General features: G+C 42.1%; 1 protein-coding gene across 1 annotated transcript in view; it reads right to left on the bottom strand.

Moving 5' to 3' along the window:
- The window catches only part of Sv2b (synaptic vesicle glycoprotein 2B), a 64,893-nt gene extending 44,157 nt beyond the window's left edge, over positions 1–20,736 (bottom strand). Inside the window, exon 1 of the mRNA XM_051206569.1 lies at positions 20,043–20,736. Within this exon, the coding sequence (XP_051062526.1) occupies positions 20,043–20,493 (451 nt within the window). The 5' untranslated portion in view covers positions 20,494–20,736. The remainder of the gene's footprint in view (positions 1–20,042) is intronic.
- Positions 20,737–27,551: the final 6,815 nt, after the last annotated feature.

A 27,551-nucleotide genomic window follows, 5' to 3' on the forward strand; every position in this document is an offset into this window, starting at 1 on the left:
GCATCCCGACCTTGCTCTTGGTCTCACCAGAAAGTTTTCACTATTATTAAGCATAATTCTGGCTCTGGGCTTGCCACTCATAACTCTTAATATGGTGATGTGCACTCCTCCTTCCCATGATTTGCTTTAAGTTTTGAATCATGGTGCCTGCATAGCTTTATGTCAGCTTGACACAAGCTATAGTACCATGACAGAAGGAAGCCTCAACTCAGTAAAAATGCCTCCCTTTGACCAGGCTGTAAGCTTACTAAGCTGTGATATATTTTTTTCAAATTAGTGATTGATGAGGGAACGTCCAGATCACTGTGGATGGTACTAACCTGGGTTTGTTTCTATAAGAAAACAGTCTGAGCAAGCCATGGAGAACAAGCCAGTGAGCAGCTCCCATTCATAACCTCTGCATCAGCTCCTGCCTCCTAATACACACCCGGTTTGAGTTCCTGTCCTGACTTCCTTCAGTGATGTACTATGGTTGTGAAAGCATTAGCCAAACCAACTCTTTCCTCTTCAAATTGCTTTTGGTCATAGTGTTTCATCATATCCATAGAAACCCTAAGTAAGACACACATATTAAACTGTCTTTACATTGCAAGAAAAAGGAATTCTACTTGATCATGTTGTATGATCTTCCAAATTTGTTGTCGTATTTGATTTGGTAATATTTTGTTGAGGACTATTGTATAAAGTCTTATCTGGAACCTTGGCTATAATCATCTTTCCTTGAGTTTTCTTTGTCTATCTGAAACAGGTCCCAGACTTTAGCACAGGCACAGTTGTCTCCATTACAGAAGCACCATTCCGGCCTTAAGACCCAGCACATAGGCAGCAATGGTTGCCAAAACAGGAACAAAAGCTAAGTAGCTAATTCTAGGATCTGGCTGAGAAACTCCCTGACTGCACTAACCTTTCATTTTTAGCTTCTGTAGTTTTGCTTCTTGCTAGCCGAAGTATATCATCCAGGATGTGGGTCTTGTGCCTAAAACACCAAGAGCTGTAAGGCTCAGGGCTGCTTGATTCGAGCTCATTGCTCCATGCCGCTGCTAGCCAGCACATAAAGAATTTCTTCTCAGCTTTAAGAGTGTCTATGCAGTAGTCACTGAAGGGTTTGGTGTCACAGTGATGCCTGTTTATAAAAGTGAGTTTGGAGATGCTTAAAATGGGGGTGGAAGAGTCTAAGAAAGATTGCCATTAGTTCTTCTCCAGCTGTTTGGTAGGGCCCACCGGTGAAGACTCCAAGTCTTAGGTTTTGTTGTATTGATAAGTGCTTAATTACTGATTTAATCTCTACTAATTTTTAGTCTCTTCAGATTTCCTGCTTCTTGTGATTCAGTCTTAGTAGTATGTTTCTATAGGTTTATCTATTCCTGGTCATCTAATTTGTTGACACACACTTGTTCACAGAGGTATGTTATTATCTTTTAGAACTCTGGTGTCAGCTGCAATGTTCCCTCTTCCATCTATTTTTGTGAGTCTGCTCTCTTTTTCCTTAGGTCAGCCAAAAGTTTATCAGTTTTGTCTATCTTTGAAAAAATAAAAGAGCCCAGAGCTATTACTCGTTACTGCTCCTTGTAGACAAACATTGGCTAGATTTCTTTTCTCTGTATTAGTCCATTCCTCTTTGTTAGTCATCTCCAGGACAACCTGCTAAGTGGGGAATAGTTCCTTCATTGCAAGGAGATAAAAATAAAATATATCATCACTACTGAGTGAGAAAATATGTGTCAAATATTAAAACGTGGAAAAGGAATCTCAGTGTCAGAAGGCTTCCAAGAAAAATATTCTGCTCATATTGAAGTGGTCATTAAAGACTATTACTGTGACTGAAGAAATGATTCAGTTAATAAAATGCTTTTCATACAAGACTAAGATATTGTTCACATATCCAAACCCACATAAGCACCTGCTTGTAATCCCAGATAGGAAAAAAAGACAGGAGGATTCCAGACGCTCACATGCCAGCTAGCCTGCCATGGGCAGTAGAAAAACAACAAAACAACTGTGTCTCAAACATGGTAGAAGTCCAGTTCGTCCTCTGATCTCCACATACATAGCACAGTATGATTAAGCCTGAGTACACATGCCTGCACTCATACCTGAATGCACACACAGATACACAACCACGCATCATACACACACAGGACAGTGTCCAGTGGCATGTGCAAATACAGGAAGGAAAAAAGAAACTCTGGCATGTCTGAGCGACCACTGGCATGTAGCTGAGTGTGAATGATGTATAGTTAGTGGGTACCTGAAGGGGATCCGAGGCTAAAGTGTAGGACATAATTGTAAAGAGCTCTGCATCTGCGTGTGTAACAGAGGAGGGAGCCTGAGTTCCTGCATCTCTAATAAGCTCTCAGGTGAGGTTGGCCCTACTGGTCCAGAAACAAGGCTTTGAATAGCAAAAGGACTGACAGCTGTTAGCCACCATGAGGACACTGGATTCAGAACCCAGTGGTTTCCTCTACCAAGTGTATGTTTTTGAAGAAAAAGCTCTTGCCCTCTGGGGCATGAGAATCTTAGCTACCTCATTCATAAACAATTTGCCGAACTCCAAGCCATCTTCCAACACTTTTGTTGTTGTTGTTGTTGTTAAAGAAATACAAATCATGAAAGATGATTTGTTCTGTAGACTTGTCACTTAGAACTCTTTGGGTTAAAAACAAGCCCCACAAGATGCCTGAGAGGGAAAAGATGATTGCCAGGGATCCAGACAACCTGAATTCAATCTCTGTAACTCGGAGGGTGGAAGGAGAGAGCTAAATTTCCCCAAGCTGGCCTCTGATTTCCACATGCATGCCACTGCACAACACACACACACACACACACACACACACACACACACACACACACACACACACACACAATAAATAAATAAATAAATGTGTAAAATTAAACATAAGCCTAAACAGATGTCTAATAAAACTCCCAAGGGCCTCAAGACATGTTTTTTGTTTGTTTGGTTGGTTTTGGGTGTTTTTTGTTTGTTTGTTTTTTTCCAGAAGTTATTCATTTACTAGCCCAGGAATGAACACAGTGCTAGGCATTAGGCTATAGTCTCCCAGTTCCAAAGTCATTCTGGACCTTACTTGATGCTGCTTCCTTCTAAGCTTTCTCCACAGAGGATGAGAGAGTGACTCAAAGAGCAGGTTAAGGTCCTCTTCCCATCCTGTTGAGCCTCTGATGGCTTCATCATCCTCTCTCACAGAGGCAGTTCCTCCTCATGATAACAGATGAATCCAATTGGCAGAAGCCCCACTGTGCCCCCATCCTCCTTTCTCACATCATGGTGAGCCATCCAGGACACTTCTTCTGAAACACAGCTCCAGGGTAGCCCTTCTCTGATCTGACTAATTATAATAATTCCAGCACCTTCTCTCCATTTCTGCAGTCCTGCAGGTGTTAGCTATACCCATCTTTCACCATTTAAGCCATGCTTTTAAAAATCATTTCACTCACTCAATTAGTAATCTTTTATATCCAAGTCTATCTTTTCAGATAACTAGTATAATGTTGGTGTGCTTGCTGTTCCGTGACAGGTCTGGACTCACCAAGAAATTGGCAAATCTTAAAAATTAGACTTTAAATTCTACCCCATCTCCTTTTTTATCAGATAAAGGTTTAGCCCCAAGAAACTCATGGCTTCCCCAGAAACTTGATGCTGGCTGGCTGAGGCTCTGAGATCACTGCATCCCTGCTTTCCTGGCTCTTAGCCTGGTGCTCTCACCTGTAAACCTCCCTGTCCAAGCCAATGGTGGCACCAGGAAGAACATGATATGCTTCTTAAATGAGACTGTGGGAGTAAGAATGGAAGAAAAATGATCCTATCCACCAGGGAAGAGAAATGCGAAATTAATGACGCCTCTGAAATGACTGCACTACGAAACTCATTCAGAACCTGTCTTTAGCTGAAGAAATTAAGATAATAAATTTGGAAAATTAGAGCGCAGTGGAGTATCAAAAATTACTTTAGCTCGAAGCAGATGAGAGACTACTTGGAAAGATGGGAACTATTATCCTTCAATGCCATTCAACAGGCTGCTGGGAGATTAGGGAAGGGTCCTCCAGTATACTGAGTTTTTTTATGGAAATTAAAAATTTCCATAAAGAGTAGAGCTAATAATGTCAAATGGAGGTGGATATGGCCAGGAGGGCACAGCTTTCAACTGGTGACAATGAAACAAAGATATGGAATTCCCCTGTGTGGAAAAGAAAGGAGTCTTCAGTGTCAGCCATGGTGGAAAGAACAGACACATCTTCACGTCATGCACAATTACCAGCAACATGGCCATGGTTAGCCCAGATACATCTTTACAAATGTCAGCCAGTGGCCTTCTTGCAGAGCTGTTAGAGTAACATGAGTTGAGATGGAAAGGGAGTGGAGGTCCAACATGAAAGCAGATGTACAACCACCATAAACTTTTATTGTTGTCATTAATAGTTCATCTGTGTGTGGGTTACTGCCTTATAAAGCCAGGACTCGGGGAATTGAGAGTGAAATGGTGGCATTTTAAAACCAAGCCAACCATATATGAGAGGAATCACAAAGGAGGCTAGAGAGTTGCAGGAGGTACTTATTTATAGTAGCTTACACTTTAAATAGACTTCCCTCCCCCCAGAGAAGAAGCCATATTACAATATAATGCTTCCTTCACCAAAAATACTTTGCAGGTTTCTCTAACAAAACTTAAATGGGAAAACTTTCCCCTACCCAACTCTCAAATTTCTTAAGTTCCCATTGTAAATGTCATTCCATTAGAGAAACATCCCCAATCTTCTAAACTCCACCTCACCAAATTTTTCCACCAAGGGCCAGAAAGTAGCTATTTTATTTGCAGGACGTTACTTCATAGACCTCCCTGAGTTTTTGCTATATAGTTGGCACTGCCTTCTCTTCCTCCTCCCTTTTTGAGTTTGTACTTTATATGAAAATACACTTAGAAGGGATGTTCTAGAGCACAGGAGGTTGGCCTAGAGTCTACAGAGACTTACTGTTTATTTTATAAAGACTGAGAAATGTGCACATCTTAAATATCAGTGCTTGGGAAGCTGAAGCAGACAGATCTCTATGAGTGCAAGGCCAGGCTAGTCTATCAGGCAATTCCAAACCAATTAGACCTATGCAATGAGACCTGCATCAGAGAGAGATAGAGGATGAAAAGAGAAAAATGGTGTTTAACAGTTCTGTATCATGTACATATATCAGCCTATCACATTGTATCCCATATATATATATGGGTACTTTGTGTCCATCAATTAAAAATTTAAATAAATATATACTTCTCTTTAAACAGTATGAATAGAACTAGGTCCCAGTACTTTGAGCCATACTTTGCTGACCCCTGCCCCAAACAAATGGTCACCCTGCTCATCTTCCAGATGTCTCTATTTGTTATTAGATACCCTTTCATCCAATGAATATCAAACTCCTCTGACTGTTGACTCCTGCAGGAGTCCTGTCAATTCTGCTGAAGTTCCCCCACTGCGTGCCACACACTTAGCACAAAGTATGCACATAGTAGGTGCTCCATTAATATTTGCTCAGTGCTGGGTTTGTATTCAACAGCAAAGTGCCATTCAAGGCTGTATACTCAGTCCCTAGTACTACCAAAGCAAAGGAAGCCATTAGTAATTGTTCAATAAATAAAGCGATAAAAAAATAATTTGTATTCACTATGGGACAACATGAATAGTACCCCCAAAATGGAAAAAAGATAAGGAAATAACGATCCATCACAGTTTCCATCTAACGTAGCAGTTGTCAGCATGTTGGACTCTTCTGTCTGTAGGTATAATACTTCATGTAGTGACAGGGTCAAAGTCACATGAGCACTGGAAGCTTCAGAGTCTCTTTTTCCCACTTCATAAATGACCTAGGGAAGGACATCTTGGTGCAGACTCCATTGTCTGCATTGTTAGCTGTTTTCTGGAATAAATCCTAAGGAACAGGATCATGAAGTGACAGGGGATCAGTGAGTCTGTGGTTCTCAGCATGTAAGGCCAGATTGCCTTCCAGATAGCAGGCATGTACCAAAACCTCCTCACTGCTATATGGCTTCCTTCCCACACACAGGCTACGTCCCCTAAGCAGGGGCAGCAATGTGATTTAAAAAAAAAAAAAAGATGTATAACCAGATTGCATGTGCTTAGAGTGGCGTGGGGGAAAAAAGAGGCCCCACATGGATGCTCATATTATTTAGTAAATTAACCCAGGATGAAGAAGCCGTCCCTTGCTTTTGCTTCTTGCCTGAATACATAGAAATTAAATGTACTAATTATGCTGGGGAAATTTTCCTAGAAGTATTCTGAGCTCCCCTTCGCTGCAACCACTTCAAATATTTGTTGCACTCTATGTACACACTTTGCAAAGAGAAAATTCAGCACCCCCTGGGCTCAATGGTCTCGGCATAGCATAGGCCAGTCTGAGTTTGATTGTGCAGCCAGCACAGTCCCATAATAAAAAAATAAATAAATCAACCTCTGTCAGCTAAATTATCTCCATCCCACACACCATTCATAACAGATAATTCCTGACAGTGCATTTCCATTTATTATTATTATCTCTCTCACCCTTTCTTTGAAACAGAGTTTTCTTGTGTAGCCTTAATTGCCCTGGAATTCACTTTGTAGATCAGGCTGGTCTTGAACTCACAGAGATCTAACTGCCGCTGCCTCCTGAGTGCAGGGATTAAAGGTGTGCTCCACAACCACCTGGCTGAAATGTACTCCCTTAAATAAAGATATTCTCTTGGACTAGGGCCTGGGGTTTATAGATAGATGTGATGATCAATGTGGGGATTTCCAACTCTAATACACATGCCAGTATCCCAGAGAAGTCTTATGTTGGTTTCAAGTCATAGAAGAACATAAAGGCATCTTGGTTCACAGTCTATGAAATCAGAAGGGCTGGGTAAGTTTGACAGGTATTTTATTTATATATTATCTGTCACCTGAGAGTGAAGCCTCCTCACTCACCACCAGCTCTTCAATTCCAGCTGAGCCACAGCTCCATGAAAGAGTGAAGCTGAGCCTCATGTAAGTTTGATGTTCTAAGTGTGGTCAGCAAGCCTAGGGGTTTGCAGGCAGACTGGAGGATCAGAGAGTAAGATGCCCCGTGTTTCCACACCATGGTGTTAGGACAGACCATTAAACCAGAGAGCATGTTTATGGGAAACTAAGGACCCTCTAAGGCAGCCTGGAGAAGTCATCATCCTAGAGGATGGGCAACACACCTCCAACCTCAGGAAAACATTCTGCCAAGACTCCAGAGCCCTAACCATGACTCTGTCAGCCATTGTAGAGGCAACTGTAACAGAAACGATGCAGAACCCCTATGAGGCTTCCTACCAGGACTCACCCTAGTCCTGAAAATAGGGACCATCTTCAGTTTTCAAAATAAGAGGCATTGGTGAAGACTCCCTGGAAACATTGTAGGAAAATTATAACTGCCATTTTTGAACACTACACTAGACATACAAAGTAGAAAGGCAAGGTTTCTCTTTTGGTACTGTATGCAAAATAATTGTAAGTAAGGTAGATAAAAGGCAATGATACCATAGGCATAGATGTATGGCACCTCTGGTGGCTCTTCTGGGCTCTGTGGATGGACATACTATTTATGATCATTGCTCATCAAAATTTAGCAATGCCTCAGCTTTTTGTCTTAAGGTTATGTGGTGACTGCTGCTGTGGTCCTTGCTTAGAGGGCTGAAGCCTATGTATGATGAGATCTAGAAACAGTTCAAGAGTGTCACAACAGGGTCGATCATGGAGTAAAGCTGAAAGAAATGACAAGTGATTCCATGACAAGGACATGGAGATGAATAAGTCAAAATTCCACTACTTGGTTATACTTACTTGTGTACGAATATATGTAACAACAATTATTTTTTTAAAAAAAGGACATGAATTTGAAAGAGAGAAATGGGTGTGTATAAGAGGGTTTGGAGACAGGAAAGAGAAGAAGTGATGTAAGAATATTACAATCTCAAAATAATAAGAATAAATACAAATTTAAAGGACATAGTGACCATTCTGAATATGGCTCAAGAGCGAGAAAGTATACATGCTAGAATAATATAAATAAAACCTTTAACAGTGTTTAATAAAAAGAAAATCTCTGCTTTCTGAAAATTCGCAATCCAAAAGGTTTTGAAAAAGATAAGATCAAAGTCCAGAGAAGGAACACAGCAAGAATGTTGGCAGGCGGGTGCCTGGAAGAGGCCAGGAATCTGCATGTGGCTGACTTAGACTTTGAATGTGGAATGGAAGAAGGGGACAGGACTGATGAGTGTTACACCGCATGATCAGAAGGTGACGGGACTAGAAATTGGCAGAAACCAAATTCATGCCGATGTCACATCAGCTCTTCTAGCACGTAGACACCTTTTTCACCCAGTGACTGAACCAGACACCTCCTCTTCAGGAGTCAGTATCGCCTATGTGCAGGGACAGATTGATCTTTATCTCTGTGAACACTTAGGTGTGTGCCTCCGACTTTTGGCCAACATAGGGGCATCTATGATATGCCATAAAGTCAGAAATTCTCCTAGAAGCCTCTAGTGTCATTCACTGATGATTCTTGGTGGTATAGTGGCTTAATCTACCTGGCTTGACCACATACCACTGGATAGACAACTGCCTCAACCTGGATTCCCTTTGGGCACTTTCTGCCTTGATTAATTCCAAAACTAAGATTTCCTACACATATCTGAGTAGCTCAAACTGGAGGCTAGATGTCCCTTGGGTCTTTAGCTAGATGTCCCTTGGGTCATCTAGCCCATTATATTATCCACTATATTATTTGATTTTAATTAGAAGTCTTCTATGAACATGCTTAGAGGAGTCATATGGATCCCTTTAAAATATCTAAACTAAAACAAATAATAAATAAACTAAAATTTAAAAAAAAAAAACTAAACTAAGCATCATGACCTTGAGGTTTCTAAGCCAGATGTTCACAGAACATGATAAGTAATGCACATGGCATTGATAAGGACTGGGTGCAGGAGCTGTGGAAAACCAAAGCATATGAAGACAGAGGTAAGAGAGATGTCTCAGTGGCTAAGAGTGCCTTCTGCTCTTGCAAAGGACACAAATGCAGTTCCTCAGCCCACATCGGGTGACTTACAACCTCCTGTATCTCTAGCTCGAGGGACTCTTACGCCTTTTTCTGTTTCCTCTGGCACACAGGCATGCCATGTATGAGCATGTTAGAGTGCACACACACACAGAGAGAGACAGACAGACACACAGAGAGAGACAGAGAGAGAAGGGGTATTTTTTTTAAAGAATGTGAAAATAGATGATTGATAAATAGACAATAGATAGGTATGTAGGCAGACCAACAGACAGATAGACATACATACATATCTCCATACATACATACATACATACATATATAGATTATAGATAGACAGAAAGATGGATGTCTCATTTAAGGGAGTAACAACCACCTATCCTCAAACAACTGAATTATGTATGACCAATCTTATTTTAGTTTCACAGAGAGGCAGAAATTTGAATTGCTAAATAAAACTCTGCTTTTAAAATACTCTACTAGCAAAACAGTTATTTTTATCTATTGCTTAAGAACCCATGTGTCTTGCTTGATTTGAGCTTTAATAGTATGTTAATAAAGTGAATACTCATATTTTTAAAAATACAATGTAACACATGAGTCCAATCTCTTATTTTCACTCCTCTGACAATTACTCTTAACATGCTGTTTACACTGAGTGGCCCTGAGGTGCCGATGTCCTCTGCCCTTCCCTGCCTCCGTGTCCCGTCTAGAGCTTGCACACACGGTCATTCTCCTGTCTGCAGTTCTTCACACATGTGTTCCCTCTCACACTCCATCCACCCTAGCCTCTCCTTCCCACAAAGTGGATCCTGACAATCAGCAAGGACACCGTTGTCACATCTTCCAAGTGAGGGGCGCTGACAACGGGCTGAGATGGAGGCAGCAGAGGCGGGATGAAGCGGCAGCATTAAGGTAGAGGCTGAATGGGTTCTCCGGAGGCATGAGTGGCCTAGAACACCAGAAAATCCCAGTGTTCAAAGATCAGAGAGATAAGAGAACCTAGGGACGGAGACTGCAGCGGCACAGCCAGTGAGCAGTAACAGGAAACGGGAAACAGTTGACATGAGAAGTCTGATGGGGGAGGGCAGTAAGTGGAGGGGGGCAGTAATGGTGACAGTTGCTGTGACTCAGGCCAGGGGGTTGAGCATTAGGATTGAACCACTGGAATGAACACATTGGAGCCATTAGTGGTCTAGGCTAGAGTAAGCTTCTGAAGTGGACTGAATCTTGCTCAAATAGGTTCAAGGGAGAATGGGGGAAGGGGTGGATTCTGTGCAAGATACATTCGAGTAAACACTGCTGAAGCTGCAGCACACTCCATTAAAGGAAAAAGCTCTTGATGGCACAGAAGGTGAGAATTGTAAAAGTGATACCCCTGGGAGAAGGGAGATGATGAGAGTGGGTGTGCAAATGAGTGGGTCCCCTCCCTGAGTCTCAGGAGAAACGTGTGGGCCAGAGGCAAGAAGTCAGGTAGCCACCAAGCAAGGAGCTGTGGACATTCTCTTCATCAAATGTCTGTTGGAGAGGACTCAGAGGAGCAGAGAGGCTAAGGCTCTGGAAAGTAAGTATTGAAACCACCAAGAATGATGACTTTGGAATGTGACATTGAGCCTGGAGTCTAACTCCTAAAGGACCAAAACACTAAGACCGAGATATCACTGGATTTCTGCTACAAGAATGTGTAGAAAGTGGCCGACCCTGGTGACAAAAGATTAAAGTTTGTCAACTTTTGGTCAGGAGAGAGACCAGTGATTTGGGGAGGTTAAGGAGGGTCAAGAGTCCTGGAGTGCAGGGTGTGGAAGAGAAAACAGATCACACTGAGTATTGCAGCCAAGTAACACTCTGAGGGGAGAGCAAGTTTGGTTATAGACAGAAGGTAAATGGCTTTCAGAGAAGACTTAAGGGAAATGGGGGCCCATCATTGCATGTGGATAAGAGTGTGGGTGATAAGGTATAGCCTAGGAGACATGGGACTCCCAGAGTGACTGACACATTGGGACAAAAAGCATAACAAGCTTACCCTTGTTTTGGTAGCTGGACTGGTAACATTGTGGAAAAAGAAATGCTGGCAGACCTACCAAGATTTTATTAAGTTCTTGAGTGCTTATCTAGCATAATAGGTGTTGGGCTCACTTTTCAACACTGCACAAACCAGGCATGCATAGTGTAAACCTGTAGTCCCGGTACTAGGGTCGGATGAAGAGTCAAAGGTCATCCCCCCACAAAGCAAGTCTGAGGCCATCCTGAACTACATAATTCCCTGTCTCAAGAACAAAGCAAGTACACTGGGTTCCAGATTCCCTTCATTCCTGACAGAGAAATGAAGGCTGATGGGCAGAGGCCTTTGATTGTTATATTTCTTCATAAAAATACTTTTGCCCCTGGAGGCAAAAGACTCATATGTCTCATTAATTGAGGGACAGTGAATAAATGCTGACTCCTTATGGTAGAAAACAAATGCATAGAAAATATAGGTATAAGCTCATATTTGGTGGATCCTCACATGGCAGAGATTATGCTGAGCCTTTCCATGTATTATCTTTTTTAAGCTTTACTTATTTTTACTTTTGAGTGTTTTGCCTGCATGTACACATGTACATCACATGTATGTCTAGTACCTGTGGAGTCAAGAGAGTGTCAGAGCCCCTGGAACTGGAGTTACAGATGGTTGTAAGTTACTATGTGGGCACTGGGAACCAAATCTGGGTTCTCTGCAGGAGCAGTAAGTGCTCTTAACCAGTGAGCCATCTCTCCAGCTCCCTATGCACTATCTTATTTAATCCTCATAAATGCTTTATGGTGTGCTGACGATACATTAATCCTATTGATTAAGAAACCAAGGGTCGGGATGCTGAAGTGACTAGTCTAAGATGGTAGAGATAGTGCTATAGCCTACTTTGGAAACAAGTAGTGCGTGTGGCACACCCTGTCCATTGCATTCCCACCAACTTTGTTTTCTCTTCTTTTTGTTAGAAGAGCCTTGGTTTGGTGTGGTTCTGGGTTTGTTTGTTTTTGTTTTGTTTTTTTCAGGAATCAAAATGTTTTCTGAAAAATTCCTCCCAACCCTTAGGGATGGCCATCTTTTCCAATTCTTTTTGCCAGTGATAAACCAAGGAAATGAAAGCAGTCAAGACATCTTTCAGAGGCCTCAGAGTACTAGGTCCTGGCAGACTAAGGGAACCTGGAGGAAGACAGAGACTGTCCACCATCCCTCTCCCTTCTCTACTTAGAAAACTATCCTGAGGACTAGGTAGAGCTCTTAGAACTGCAGTGTAGACCTATTGACCTTAAAGAAATGGCAAAGGCACTCATGAGGTGTGAGCCTCAAATCCCTGACACCAGCAAGTCACTGAATCAATGCTTGGGGACACATACTGTGAGAATTCTGGAGCAGTAAATAAGTAATGCCTTTGTGATTTCAAGCCACTTTTAAAAGCAGCCAAATATATCCTATGCACATATTGTCTCCTATAAAAAGAAATCACCCAGATAAAAGATCACCTGACTGGCTTATATAGTCATTTCTTAGGAACAAAGGCAAGAGAGTTTGGTACAGAGAAAAAGAATTCTGTGCCAGTTGATCTGCCTAGGTTTTTGTCAACCTGACACAAGCTGGAGTCATTTGGGAAGAGGGACTCTTAAGTGAGAAAATGCCTTCATGAGACTGGTCTATTGGCAAGTCTGTAGGACATTTTCTTGATTAGTGATTGATACAGGAGGGTCTGCCCCATTGTAGGTGGTGCCATCCCTACACAAGTGGTCCTGGGATGTATAACCAGAGATCAGGTCAGTAAGCAGTATTCCTTCATGGCCTCTGCTTTAGTTTCTGACTTCAGCTTCCTGCCTTGAGTTCCTGGCCTGACTTCCCTCAGTAATGGAGTGTGACCAGAAAGTCATAAGATGAAACAAACCCTTCCCTCCCTTCCCTACTCAAGTTGCATTTGGTCACAGTATTTTGTCACAGCAATAGAAACCCTAACTAGGACAACCAATAAGTAACAAGGAGGCCCAGGTTCTGGTTTCAGGATTCATGACCTTGACCAAGTTATATCCTCTATGGGGCTCTCTTTCCTGGAGCTAGAAATGAAGAAAATGCTATAAGTTCTCCATCTTCTTCACATTTGATACCACGTGGTTCAACAATGCTGTAACTTAGGTCTCATGGTTGACTTATAATCAGCTAACACATCTTCTTTCAAAGATAATAGTCCCTTCTCAGAGCCAAGGAGAGGTGAGACAGCCAGGCCAGGGCAGGGAGGAGAGTCCTTTGGACTATTTTCTGCACATCCCCAACAGAGATTAATGTGTGCCTCTGAGTCAGCAAAATTTCCTGCAGAGAAACACAAAATGCTCACTCTGCACTTCTGAGCAACCTGGTCAACCCACCCAGAGAAGAAAGTGTTCACATCCACTTTGTTAAGTGAACCCCAGGGGGTACATCAAAGGCTATGACATTTCTAAAACCTTTCCTCCCTCCCTGTTAATATCTATAACATCCATCCTTCCTTCTCTAGGAACTAAAGCAATCCCCTGAAGAATAAAAATCAGATCATCTGGGCTTATTCAGCTTAAGATTTATAACTGAAGATGGGTTTTAGACCCACCATCCTGTATGGGCCATTTTAGTTGTGTAGTCATGAACTCCACACAGGACCCAAGTCCTCCACCAGGTGATTTCTGAAGGAGAGTTGGGGGGAGGGGTGCATTTGTGCTTCTGTAGCTGTGGTGTATCCATGGTGACAGACATTACTTAGGGGGCATCTTTCTTAGCATGATGTAAAATGCAGGGCTGCTTTCCAACTTTCCAGAGGCCTGCCCTGGGTAGACAGTCTATGCCTTAAGGGATCACTGCAAATGCCTGTAGTCCCTTGACCTTTGTGACACAGATGGCTGAGACTCCTGTTATCCACAGAAATGAGTTGTCACTGATGTCAGCACTTAGCTAGAAGTCCAGCACCATCACTTGTAACTTACTAAATAGTGCATCTGTCTTAAAGGTTAAAATTATGTGTGTCATGGCACCTGTAGAGTCTTCTTCCATGGATGGTACAGCAAGGGAAAGGAGAAGCAATAGGTGATATTAGATATAACCAGTTTCAAATCCTAGTTTTGTCTCCAACTAGTTTAGACAAGTTATCTTAACCTTTTAAAGTCTACGTGTTCTCATCTGTGAAATGATGAAGACAATATTTACCTTGCATGCTGCAATGAAGATTAGAGATGACATGCATCAGATACTAGGGTAGAATTGATGAAAGGAGAAAGCTTATCAAATTACAGCTCTCGGTCATGGTGGTGTAATTATTATAATTTGCTTTTAAATTAGAAGACAGCTAACAGAGATTGTACAAGCTCTTTAGCTTCCATTTCTTTGGTGTCCTGGGAAGAAATCTTTACATGATAAAAAACCAACCTTCCAACCTCATGGCAGCAAGTAACCCATGCAAGGATGAATAGCAATGAAGGGCACATAGGACTAGAAAACGTCATTAGGAAGTGGAATGCGGCATTCATCACTTAAGGTCTCCAAGCAACACTTCCCTCATCTGGGGAACTGGGGGTTCATACTGTGCTCATCGCACTGGGTCATGTAAAGACAGCCCGAGAAAGACCAGGGAAATGGTTGAAAAACCTGCAAAGCACTGAGTAGAATCAGATGCACATTCACCCCATCATTCTTGTCAAGATAGTGGATAGACAAACTATCAAAGGAAGCCACCTGGGAATCATCTGTCACCTTGCATGACACAGTGAGCAAAGGCCCTGGCACACACACACACACACACACACACACACACACACACACACACACATGCACAATTTTGAAAATTTAGACTATAGTGAGGATGCAGACAGACTAGAAGGAAAACTGAATATTCTGATGGGAAGAACCATATGAGTGAAGGGCAAAATGATCATGTAGAATTAATTTTAAAAAGGTGAAAGAAAAAGAAACAAGTAAAGGGAGAAAGATAGAGAGAGAGACCTAGCATCATAGTGTTTCAGAAGGAAAGCCTCCCTCCCCTCAGATGCATCCACACACACTGCTTTGGTTTCTTTCCCACCTACTAAAGGTGGCACAGGTGAGTGAACACTGCACCATGCACCTGTGCTGTTGGGCTGTATTTCGCATACTTTCTGATTGCTCTTGTGAGAATAAAACTCTCAGAATGCTAACACTATGTTTGCCTTGTATTTCTATCAACCAGAGATGCAACAGGCACATATTAATGATCAACATTTTTTAATGAATAAAGGGAGGGGTGGAGTAATGGCTCAGTGGCTAAGAGCATTTGATATTCATCTATAGAACTGGGCTTCAGTTCGCAGAAGTTAAACTGAGCAACTCATAACCCTGTGTAACTCCATCCCCAGAGGATCTGTTTTCTTTTAGCCTCCACAGGCATGACACTCACATGTGCATACCCACTCACATGCACATAATAAAACATAAAGTATCTTTAATTAGTCAGAGGTGAAGCATAGAGACACATGCTTATAATCTCAGTATTTAGGAGGCAGAAGCAGAAGAACCAGCGATTCAAGGCTATCCTTGGCTATATGACAACTTTCAGACTATCCTGAACTATATGAAACCTTATTACAAAAAAAAAATTAATTTAGAAAAAAGAAGGAAAGAAAGAAAAGGGCTAGGGATGGCTCTGAGAGTGGAACACACACTTAAGGTTTCTAGTACTTGGGTTCAATGAATGGCAATTGCCAAAGCCTTTTTATAAACCTTTAAGAGACTGCTTTCCTTTTATGTGCATGAGTATTGTGCCTGCAGGTGTGTGAATGCACCACCATCATCCTTGGTGCCCAGAAAGGCCAGAAAAGGATGTCAGATGCCCTGGAACTGGAGGTTCAGATGATCATGAGCTGCCACATAGATGCTGGAAACTGAACCTGAGTTTCCCTACAAAGCAACAGGTACTCCTACCCACTGAGCCAACACTCCAGCTCCTTAAAAAAAAATGGAAAAGAAATGCACCAAGTGCTCAATGGATAAAGAAAGGCATGCTCAGACTGGAGTCCAGACACCCAGAAAGCATGTCAAAGCTGGGCAGCCATACAGCCACCCGAGTCCCAGCACTTGGGGAGCAAAGACAAGAGATTCCCAGGGCAAGTTGGCTAGCTAAACTAGCCAGAATAGGTGAGCTGCAAGGTTTAGCAAGAGGCCCTGCTTCGATAGGTAAAGTGGAAAGAGATCAAAGGGAACGCTTCAAATAAACTCTGAGCCCCCAAATCATGGGTGCACATATGTATGTGAACCTATACACCCATGTAATTAAAAGAAAGAAGGACATGCTTAATTAACAAGTAGATGCATTCTTGCATTCTCCTTGTCTTAAAGGTGACTTAAAGGTGAATAGAAGCATGGCTGAGCATTCAGGGCTGGCCATAGTTTCTTGAACCTGTTTTCTACCCAGTGTGGCAGATGTTTATGAGGGGTTCACTAAAACACAATGCTCAAGAGAAACCACTAAGATACCAAGAGAGCAACTTTAATTTTCCTGAACTGATTAATTTCTTTCTAGCAAGAAAATAAGAATGATCTATGAATTAGACCTTTGTTGTTCTCTGTATTATTGTCTTGGCCACTGAGAGTCAAGCTAGAGCCTTTGCTTGTGAGAGTTTTTTGTTTTGTTTTGTTGTTTTTTTGTTTGTTTGTTTTTGTTTTGTTTTGTTTTGTTTGTTTTTTACAAACAGTACACAAATGGGAGAGAGAAAGCTCTAGGTTAATGTTGGAACACAAAGGTCAAACAGTTTGACCTTAAGGGTCCACTCAGCATCATTTTGGCTGAAGGATATGTACAAAGTCATCAGTGCAAATCTGGCCCTCCATTTGGGTGGCTTATCACTACCAAACAATTGGTATAATAATAATAATAATAATAATAATAATAATAATAATAATAATAACAACTTCAATCAAAATCAATAAAGATAGCTTGAGCACCTGTGAGGTGCAGATAGTAAAACAGCTAGGTTAACTACATTAAGTCCAATACTGTTAAATTCAGTCCATCTACACAGAAATCCTATGCAACAAGCATTACCATCACATTTTACAGGGCAGGGAACCAGAGCACAAGGCAACTGAGTAACTTGCCTGAGGTTGTCCCACTAAGCATCAGCAGAGTGTTAATTCAAACCAAGCCCTGATGTTCAGGCTGCCCCATTATGTCAACACAATCAGGATCCATGCCAGTGCTGGCAGGATGGTGGCATGGCACAAGGAAGGGAGATGAGATGTTTAGATAGCATCCATACTGTTGCTCTGTCTGCATTATCTCAGTCCTCACAACAAATGTGTCATTATCCTTCCTTGTTCCTCAGGAAAACTGAGTTGCTGGAGTTGGAACTTGCCCTAAGTCACTAACTGATAATGATATAGCTAGCTGCCAAACTCCCATGATCAAAACACCAATGCTCCAGTCATTCTCCACTGTAGCATGATCCCACATGGAGGGAAGCCTGCTCTGGGGTGTAGCTTCTTTCCCATAACCTATGCATAAGGAAAAATCAGGATGGTACAAAAGAGTGAGCATAGACTTCAAAGACTGCCATCCTGCCATCGCGCCCTGCTTGGCACTTTCTCAGACAAGGCTCTCTGGGTCTTTTTCGTCATGTGGGCAGCCTCCAAGGCAACTCTGAGACTCCCAGTCATCCACCTACCGGGATTCACTTAGACTCACCTCTAAATGATTCTGGTGGGAATTTCTGCTCAGGATCTATGTGCCCTTCTCAGTTTGAGTCATAGCATCTTCTTGGTAAACATGGGGCAAAATTACACCAATGCAAGCTTTCCAGACCATAACCACCTTCCCTTGGCTCCTACCCAGCATTGGCCCTGGAAGAGGCTGGAGCGGACCTGATACTGTAGTTCTGCTAATGAGGTTGCTGGGCACTGTGGTGCCAGAGAGACTTATAGGCATTAAAGCATTATTGACATCGCCAGAATAAACAGGGACTTGGGTTTCAGTTGGGAACAGCACAAAACAAATTGATGGCTTCAAAAGTCAGTTAGGGATGGACTGGTTTCAGTTGGGAATTTTGTTCTTTTGTTTGCCCTTTTAAAAATCAACTATTCAGGGCTAGAGATATGCTTCAGAAGTTGAGAGCACTGCCTGCTCTTCTAGAGGACCCAGGTTCAATTCCCAGCACCCACATGGCAACTCTGGTTCCAGGATGTTTGATACACACACAGGAATACATGCAGTCAAGACACCTGAACATAAAATGCAAATAAATTAATTATTTAAAATATATTGTTTAATATTTAAGTTTGGGTAGTATGTATGTACACACACACACACACACACACACACACACACACACACACACACAGCTAAATTTTATTGGCTTCTAAAAAGCTGACAGACTTCCCAGCTTCTCAAAGCATTTTTTTCCTTTAGATATACTGACTGGTTGTACATACTCAGCCTCCTTTAATTTTCCTGGCCATGTCTGATGCAGTTGTAATCATTTTAAATGTGATTATAGCTAAGCATAAATGTATAAGACAAGTTTTAATGGCCCAGTGCCATTCTTTTTGTTTGGCTACTTCTGGAGTTTTTGGTTGCTGTTGTTTTGTTTCTCAGTGATAATTCTTCATGTTTCTCTGCATAAACATCTTTAGTTTTTTTCAGATTTTGTGAGAGTCTCACTAAACAGCACAGGGTGCCCTCAAGTTCACGGTCCTCCTGCCCCCACCTCCTAAGTGCAGTTGCATCCATTTTGTTTACATATTGTCTCTGGATGATTTTGACTACAGCGATGGATTTGGATAGTCGTGGCAGAGGCCATCTGGGCTTCAAAAATGTTTACTCTCTCAGTCTTTTCAGAAATGTTTGCTAACTCTGTCTCCAAAGTCAAGGTCTAGAATCACACAGGCATACTCTAAAGTTTCCTGAAGTTATTAAGTCTTTTCTGGGTTCTTGAAGACCTTATATATATATATTTGTAAAGAAACATGATATTTTCTCTCCAGAAACTGTGTCACAGGTGCTATCCTTCTGTAGACCAAAAATATGTACCAATTTGTTGAATTGATGAGTTTGGTGGCTGAACAGGGTTTGAACTCCTGAGGGCCATCAAGTATTTTTCATCTTGAATGAAAAACTGACTCACAGGAAGTTCTCAATAGCTTCATATTTCCTGGGCTCTTAGAGAGTAGATATGACTACTTAGGGACATCTGGGGACCAAGACAAGCCATTAGCTTTATTATGATGAATCTCTTCTATTCCACACCATGTGTGCCCATGCCCTCTCTACGTTCACAAAATCCTCTCTGCCCAAAGCTCTGATGGTTGAGGCTTGGCGCTGCCAGTGCTGGTCTGCTGTCATCCATCCTTCAGAATCCATCTGTGATTCACACCATGGTTCTCAACTGCCTGCATGGACTCTGTGGATAAGCCCAAGCTCAACAGTTAGCCAAGGCACATGGGCACTCAGCCACTCCCTCTTAGTACAAGAGAAGCTGGGAACAGTTGCCATTGGATTCTGGGAAGACACATAAAGGAGGAATGATGGAAGAGACCTCTGTCTTACCCCTTCCAAAATGTATTGTTACTTGGATACAGAAGATGTTTTATAGGAGAACAACATTTGGGGATCAAAGAAAGAGCTAAGAATCAAACAGATTTGAAAAGAAAATCAAGCTTTGATACTAGCTATGTAAATTTGAGCCAGTCAATTGATTAATTTATTTCTATAAGACAATAACACCTTAATGGTAAATGACTATAAAAGTATAACTTTGCAGGATACCATGGCATATTTAAGATATCTAACGATGACAGAATATATATTGTGTGTATTGTGTATATACATACATATATAATGAAGATATATATATATATGTATATATATATATATATATATATATATATATATATATATATATATTCTCCTTTACTTTCATATATTTGATGTCATCTTTGGAAGTTCCTACTTACCAAGCATTCCTTTCTTGGAACTGGACAGACACATGTCTTTCTCTGCACTGGGCAGGGCAAAGCTCACCACGAATACTTCCACTCCATCAGCCATCAAGGCCAAACCCAAGACAAAAAAGAGGGTCCACTGGAAACGTCCGTGGCCACACTCGTCAATGATGGTCTCATATTGGTGGGCCAACTGCTCCTCATCTTCCATCCTCTCAGCCATCATGTCTGCCTGGCCCCGAAGGCCATCTGCTCTGGAAGGTGCCATCTTAGCCTGTTTTGACTTGACATCATCTGGATGAGGAATGCCCTGGTACTCGCCCTCGTAGATCTCATCCTCTTCATCATGGCCTTCTGTAACATCACTCTGGGCATCTTCTTCTGGGTTTGACTCATTGCCCCGGTAGTAGCCGTCACTGGGGGCATAGCCCTCATAGTTGTCCCGATACCTGTAGTCATCCATTTCCTCTGTTCTGGGGTGTTCTGATAGCCTCTCAAGCTATTTCTTTTGCTCCGTGGTAAATTCTTGGGCTGTTCCAATAACCATCATCTATAATATGGTTGAAACAGAGAGTATGCCCATGTGAAGTCTTCAGTGAAGGCGGTACCTTTTTAATTTGTTTCTCAAATCAACTGGATTCATACAAAGACAACCTAAGTGGCCTTTTGCACTCAGTGTATGTTAAATGTCTTTGGAAAATTTCAGACTCTGGCCTATTCTTCTGTGACCCAGAGGCTTGTGCTGGGAAGTGCTGATTAAAACGAGTCCAGCTGCTCTCTTTGGCAAGGTGGCAGCTTACTGGCTGTGGTGATTTGTCCTTCTACTGAAGGTTATGCCCTGTGAACAGAGACAGGAAAAGGAATAGTTACAAAAAGCTGAGATCCTGACATGGTCTCTGAAGTAAACGAATGGATTTACTAATACCCACACTTTGTGTGTAAGGTGAAGCAGGTCTCAGTTAGGCACATGAGCCTAATGAGGATTGAATCAGTGAGACTGGTGAAGGAAAACCCTGGCCAGAGAGCTTTTTTGAGTTCTGAAGAACTGGATGAAAGTCAAAGGTCAGCCCTTCCACAGGAATGCAATAGGAAGGGGTCAAGGGATTTACAGAACAAGGCAATTTTGTGTTATGGGTTTTCTTTCAACTTGGCAAGCTTTTGGCAACAGTGGCAGTATCTTACAGGTCACTCTCTGTTGTGAAAATGCATGCTTTTCCAACTTGATTGTGAAGTAACTGTACCACTTTACATCTAAAATGTAGAGCACAGAAATATCCTAGATAGCTTTCTCAGAGGCCTATCTCACTTTTGAGATCAGCCCTGTGGCTAAAGGCCACTCTGACTTTGTACTTGACTCAAATGGTAAGAACAAGAGAGTCTGAGGCCCAGAGCATGTTTCCTGGATCTTTGTGAGACATGACTCTAATGTATCAAAGGCATGAAGGTACACACCTCTTTCTGAGCCTTGGTGTTCTCATTCATAGTTAATGCATAAGATTATATTTCAAGTACCCAGCCTGAGTGTAAATATCATTTTGGGCAACATTCTTTTCCTAGTTCTAGTTCTGGAAAACCAGGAACCAGCTTTGTCAATGGCCAAGACACTGACTTATAACCAAATACTAATTACTGGGCCCCTCTGTTGAGTTCAACATTCAAGATTCTTCTAGAATCTCAAGTCTCCCAAGGTTTGTACCATCATTGGATGATGCTTACCATGTACCCAAATGCAGCCTAAAAGTGAACTGCAGCCTGAGAACCAGAGGAGGCAGGGAAGAGTAATGAAAGAAAGAGAGGAGGGGATGGAAGAGTGTGGAGAACATGACTATTTCATCTAATGGATAAAGCAAGCATGGCTCGGAGAAGGTTAGTAACAGAAACAAGGGTGCCACAAAGCTAGGCTAATTCACTGCAGGGTCCACAGTTCTTTACAGGCTGTGTCCTAAGTGATGTCCTGGGTGACTGACACATTGTACCACATGGGGACTTTGAAAATGCAGTCCCCAGAGCTCGTAGAAGGACCAATTGAACATCACAAATCTGAATTTTCACACAGCTTCCCAAGTAGACCAAGGCCCCACCTCACTGAGCAGGCCCTCAGCAGTTCAGGATAGACCCCTCCCTCACAATTCTCTACTCCAGCTGTGCCCAGGAGCCAGGTTTTCTGACTTGAGAAAGATATTCAGATTTCCTCCCCTCAGAGCTGACAGAAACCCATTCCTCAGTTCAGCCCACCTGCCAAACTCATAGCCATCAACCCTAATGAGGCCTCCATCCATACTTGGAACCCACTGTCCTTCCCCATATTCAATAGATGTCATCTCACAATCTCACACTAGGCTGCACACACTTCCCTTGCCACAGTTGACAGATGCCTCACCTGCCCACAGCCCATCCTTCTCCAGGTTCTCTGCCCTACACATGCCACCTGGATCTTCCTACCTTCAGCCTTGGACAGACTCGGGCTCTGGGAATCATCTAATCCCAATCATACAATGCATGTTTTCCTGGGAGAATAACAGAAAACACTGGATCTCAAACACAGAGTGAGTGAGAACCACCCAGGTGGCCCATTAGAAATGGAATCCTAGGACCTGTCCCTCAGAAGAACTGTAGTGTAGAAATCAGGTCTGGAAATTTTATTTTTCATTAGCATCACTACCAACCCAGGGGACCTGGAGCAGTAGTTCTAAAGGAGCAGTAAATCACATCTCCAGTAAATAAACTTCTATTGGTCCAGGCTGGCCTGGATCATGTCAGATTAATATTCTACATTGGTTTTTATTGCATGCATCAAGGAACCCTAGGAGGATAATATATCACACATAAACAGTAGGGGCGTTTGCAGCATGCTGTCACATGGAGACAGTGTGCCAGCTGCCTTAGATCTGTCTCTATTCTGGAAGCCCCACAAAAATGTCACTGGCCAGGAATGAAAGATTTCAGTTCCAAAAGCATATGTGGGAAATACCATTTGGGTAAAAGATTCTGGGACTTCTTTGTGAAAGAAACAGGTCTTTGTCAAAACTAACCCCACTCAACCCTAGCTGGCTAAACAAACAGCTGTGAATGTCAAGTGCAATGAAGCAAAGAGTCCACTGTCAAGTGCTCTTCAGTGTTTCCTGAAGCTTCTATCTTATTGAGAAATGACAAGCTACTTCATTTTATTTTATTGCAATATAACATTTTCTAGAGAACACCAATTAGTCATTTGCAACATTGTGGGTTCAATTGCTTCCTTCAGAAAAGATAAATTGAACCCTGACCCTTAGGATCTTAGAGTGTTATCTCAAAGAATAGAGTCTGAGGCTGGGGAGAAAGTTCGATGAGTTAGTGCTTGGTGCATAAAGGTATGAGTTCAAATGCACAGGATGCTTGTGGGTGTCAAGAAAACAGGAGGCTTCTTGGACTTGCTGGCCTTTAGCCTACAGGAAAATTAAACTGGCATGTGAGCTCCAGTTTTAGTGAGAGATCCTGTTTCAACAAAATAAGTGGGGGGAGAGTGAGAAAGATACCCACTGACCTTTTCTAGCCTTAGCATTCACACACACACACACACACACACACACACACACACACACACACACACACACACACACACCAAGGTTTTACAGGAATGATTAAACAAGACATCAGGGTGAGCCTAAAGCAACTGTGACCTTATGAACAAAGCAAATACAGATGTGGAGACAGATGTGCTTGGAGGGAAGATAATGTGAACACTCACAGACAATGCCATCTACGCACTATAACAGGCCTGAAACCACCAGCAGTTGTCTCTTTCATGGCTCTTGATTTAGGACTCCTAAGAGCCTCTGGGACACAACACACCTCTTTGATTCGATCCACCAAATCTGTATTATCTGTTACCATAAACCTTTGAGAGCCAACAAGTTTATCAACAAAACAGCAATGGAAATACACCGCTAAGAGCAGTCATTGGCTAAGCACTAAAGGGATCACTTCCCATGATCTCTCGTTTATATAGGCTCAGTGCTAGGAATGAAATGTGATTCTCTGTGTCCTGGGTGGAAAGACAGAGAACTAGGAGGATAAAAAGATGAGCCCAAGGGAATACAAAGAATCAGTACCAGGGACTAAGTATGGCCCTGAGTTCAAACACAATGTTAGGTGTTGTATAGAGAGAAAGAAACTGGGATGAATCCAAGAAGGCAAGTCAAAGCCCCACACTCAGCTAGCAGCAGAACTAATCTTGATGGAGAATGGATCCTACTCCCACTTGGAGCTTTTCTGCCCACCCTCACCATGCATTTCCCAGGACCTTTAGTGCTTAAGGCTCTGTGTAAGTGTTTACAACTTAACCTCATTCTCAAGAGGTTGTACCATTATGAGAAAGTCAAGTTAAAACAACACAGATTGTTGTTTAGAAATGATAGTCTGGTTAATCATCATTGTCAATGTGACTGGACTTAGGATCTCTTAGGAGAGACATCTCTGGGAATGTCTAAAGCTGTTTCAAGACAGATTTAACTGAGGAGGGTGGCAGCATCCCATGGGTTGGAATTCCAGACAGATGAAAACGTCAAGTGCTTGGTTCTCTAACTACACATGCAATGTGACCAACTGCCTCACATTCCCACTGTCAAACCTCCACCACCATGATGGACTTGACCTTCAAACTGTGAACCAAAGTCACCCTTCCTTCCCTATTTTTGACAGATTAAAAAAAACTAATTCTATCAGATTTTGGCAATAAGAGAAACAATAGATACACATCTTAATTATTTAATCAATAATGTATTTTCATTTATTGAACACTTGCCTTATAGCTTTGTGCCAAGTCCTGGGCTAAGTTTATCATGTTTGTACAAGTTTTACATCTTTTGATCAGCATAAGAGCCCTGTGAGGCAGTCCCATAATTATCACATTTCCAGAGAACAGGACTGGGCATGAAGCCAGACAAGCTACCCAGAGTGGTTAATGAGAAGGTTCTCTAAGGAGACTCATGGAAGGGCCACTGTGGGTTAGGACCTGCTGAGATAGCATCCTAGAGGCAGGGAGACATCCAAAGGCAGAGAGGGTTCAGGGAAATGTGAGCATCACAAGGAAGACACCAGAAGCTGGAGAGCAGGGCCTGGAAGTGAGACTTGCTCTTCGTTTTTGGACAGCAATGAGAAGCCGCTGGCCTGCCACAGAGGATCCATGTGGAGAAGTGGAGGAAACTGATGGGAAAGGAAAGAGGCCAACCTCAACAATCTTAGAGCTTTGTTCAGAGGTGGGATGTTTGTATAAATGTCAGGAGCCAATAAAGATTGTAAAAATGGGTGGAATGGGTTTGCAGAATGGAGGTCGGGGAAGATCTCATTGGTGGGGATGTGAGTCCCGGCTTTTAACAAAAATCTGAGATGGGGATAGTGAAACGAGAGAGAAGCATGTTTAAACAGCCAAATACTAGATTGCTGGTATTTCCAGAGCTCTGTAATTGGAACAATCAAAGGATTTTCCTGACTGATATATTTCAATCACCCTGATGTCTGAGAGACCCAGATCCAAATCCTGGTTCTTCTATTTGTTGCTACCTGTGTGGAAGCTACCAACAGCCTCTTGGTGCCTCAGGCTCCTCATCTGGTAATGGTTATAATGATGGCACTCATGCATAAAGTCACAATGAAGATTCCATGAGCTATCCTTGAACCTCAGTCACCTTGGCTCCCAGCACACACAATGCAAATCCCATCTCACTGTCATCCATACAAAGTGATGATTATTATATGTACATTGGGAACTAAAATGTAGCCAGGATCCCAGCTTGAGACCAGCTCCCTCCCTGTGAGATATGGACATATCTGGGCTGGGCTAGAGAACTAAGAACAGAGAAACAGTTTTCCAAACCCCCTAATGCTGACCTGTTTGGTATCATTCTTTAATGTTCACAGGGTTAACCTCATCTAGCTGCTTGGTTCAGAATCACTGTGCCACAGACACTTGTTCAGGATGAAGTTAAAAACAATAATATAAACAAATGATACAATTCTTCCCAGAAGTCTGAACACTATTAGGCCTGGAAGATATTCTTTTAAGACGGATAAAAATGATTATAAGGACAAAATAAATTTGGTAAACACTGGCTCGTTATTCAGGATTCTCTTTTGGTGGTTCACAGACACACTGTCAATTAGAAAGCTGTAAGTACTGAACAAAAACCTATTTAATACAACAAAGAGACACTACACACACCCACTCCTAGAGCTATAATCAACAGACAGATGACAGCATGTGTGGGCTAGGAGGCAATGAACTAGAACTGTTAGAAAGTGCTGGTGAGAGTGGGCAATGCCTCAACCACTCTGGAAAATAGTTTGCCAGGTTCTTAAAATATTAAACTTATATTTACCAAAACCCCAGCAATTTCAATTGGAAAATGTACCTAAGACAAATAAAGACATATGTTTACACAAAGACTTGTATGTAAGTGTTCACAGCAGTAGCATCTATATCAGCTCCAAAGTGGGATTAACACAAATGCCCATGAATGTATGAACACACAAATAAAATGTCATCTGTCTATGCAGTACATTATGAATTGGCATTAAGAAGGACCGAGTTAGTGATATGTACAACAGATTGGACAGATATTCAGCTAGTCACAATAGGCCACAGATTATATCATTCTATTTACATAAAATACCCAAAATAAGCAACTCAACAATGACAGAAAATAGGCCACGTTTGGTCTAAGGCCATGATAGGAGTGGATGTTGGCTCCAAATGAACTTGAGGAGATTGGGAAGCAGAGAAGTGATGAGAAAGTCCTCAAATTAGACTACAGTGGTGTCTATACAACCCAATATATCAACTAAAAATCATTAATTGTGTTTCCATGAGTAGATTCCATGATATGCAAAGCATATCTCTAGAGAGCTGTTCCTACTGAGTAGTCCATCTAATGCTAAAAATCTATGTTTATCACAGTCATAAGCCTCCTTATTAGAAACTGTGACAACATGGGTGTATGCAGGCTCTCCTAAATAGCTAAGAGATGTTTTTATAACTGAAGGTCCATTTTGGTATACTGCTTAGCATCCACCTGTAGGAGAGAGGAGAACTCTCTACTGGAAGAGAGAATTAGGAAGCAGAACTTAGTCATGGCCTGATGGGCCACAGCTGGGTAAGAAAATAAAATGTGAAGGTTTTCTCCAGGTTCAGTCAAGTTCTTGTAGTAGTACACCAAGGGCACACAATGTAGCTACTTCAGTGCCAGCAATAACAGAAGATGGTTCCCTTAGGAAAGACAGTAGGACCAATCACAGAAGAGCCCGCCCACTGGTGTCCTGCTTGATGGAAGTCAGAAGGAGTTAGTTGTGCCTTTGGCTAAAATTGGCCTTGTTGGGAAAGTCACCCCAATCTATGAGAGCAAAGAAGAACGCAGTGGGCACCCTGTGTTTAGAAGGGCTCATTCCCTCAGGTACCCCTGACTCTTCTACAGGAATTTGGAGAGGATCAAGGCACATAAGGACACATCTGGTAAAAATATTTCTTAAGAAGCTCATTGTCATCTA

The sequence above is a fragment of the Phodopus roborovskii genome, unplaced genomic scaffold (assembly GCF_943737965.1).
Source record: "Phodopus roborovskii unplaced genomic scaffold, PHOROB, whole genome shotgun sequence".
Classification (NCBI taxonomy): domain Eukaryota; kingdom Metazoa; phylum Chordata; class Mammalia; order Rodentia; family Cricetidae; genus Phodopus; species Phodopus roborovskii.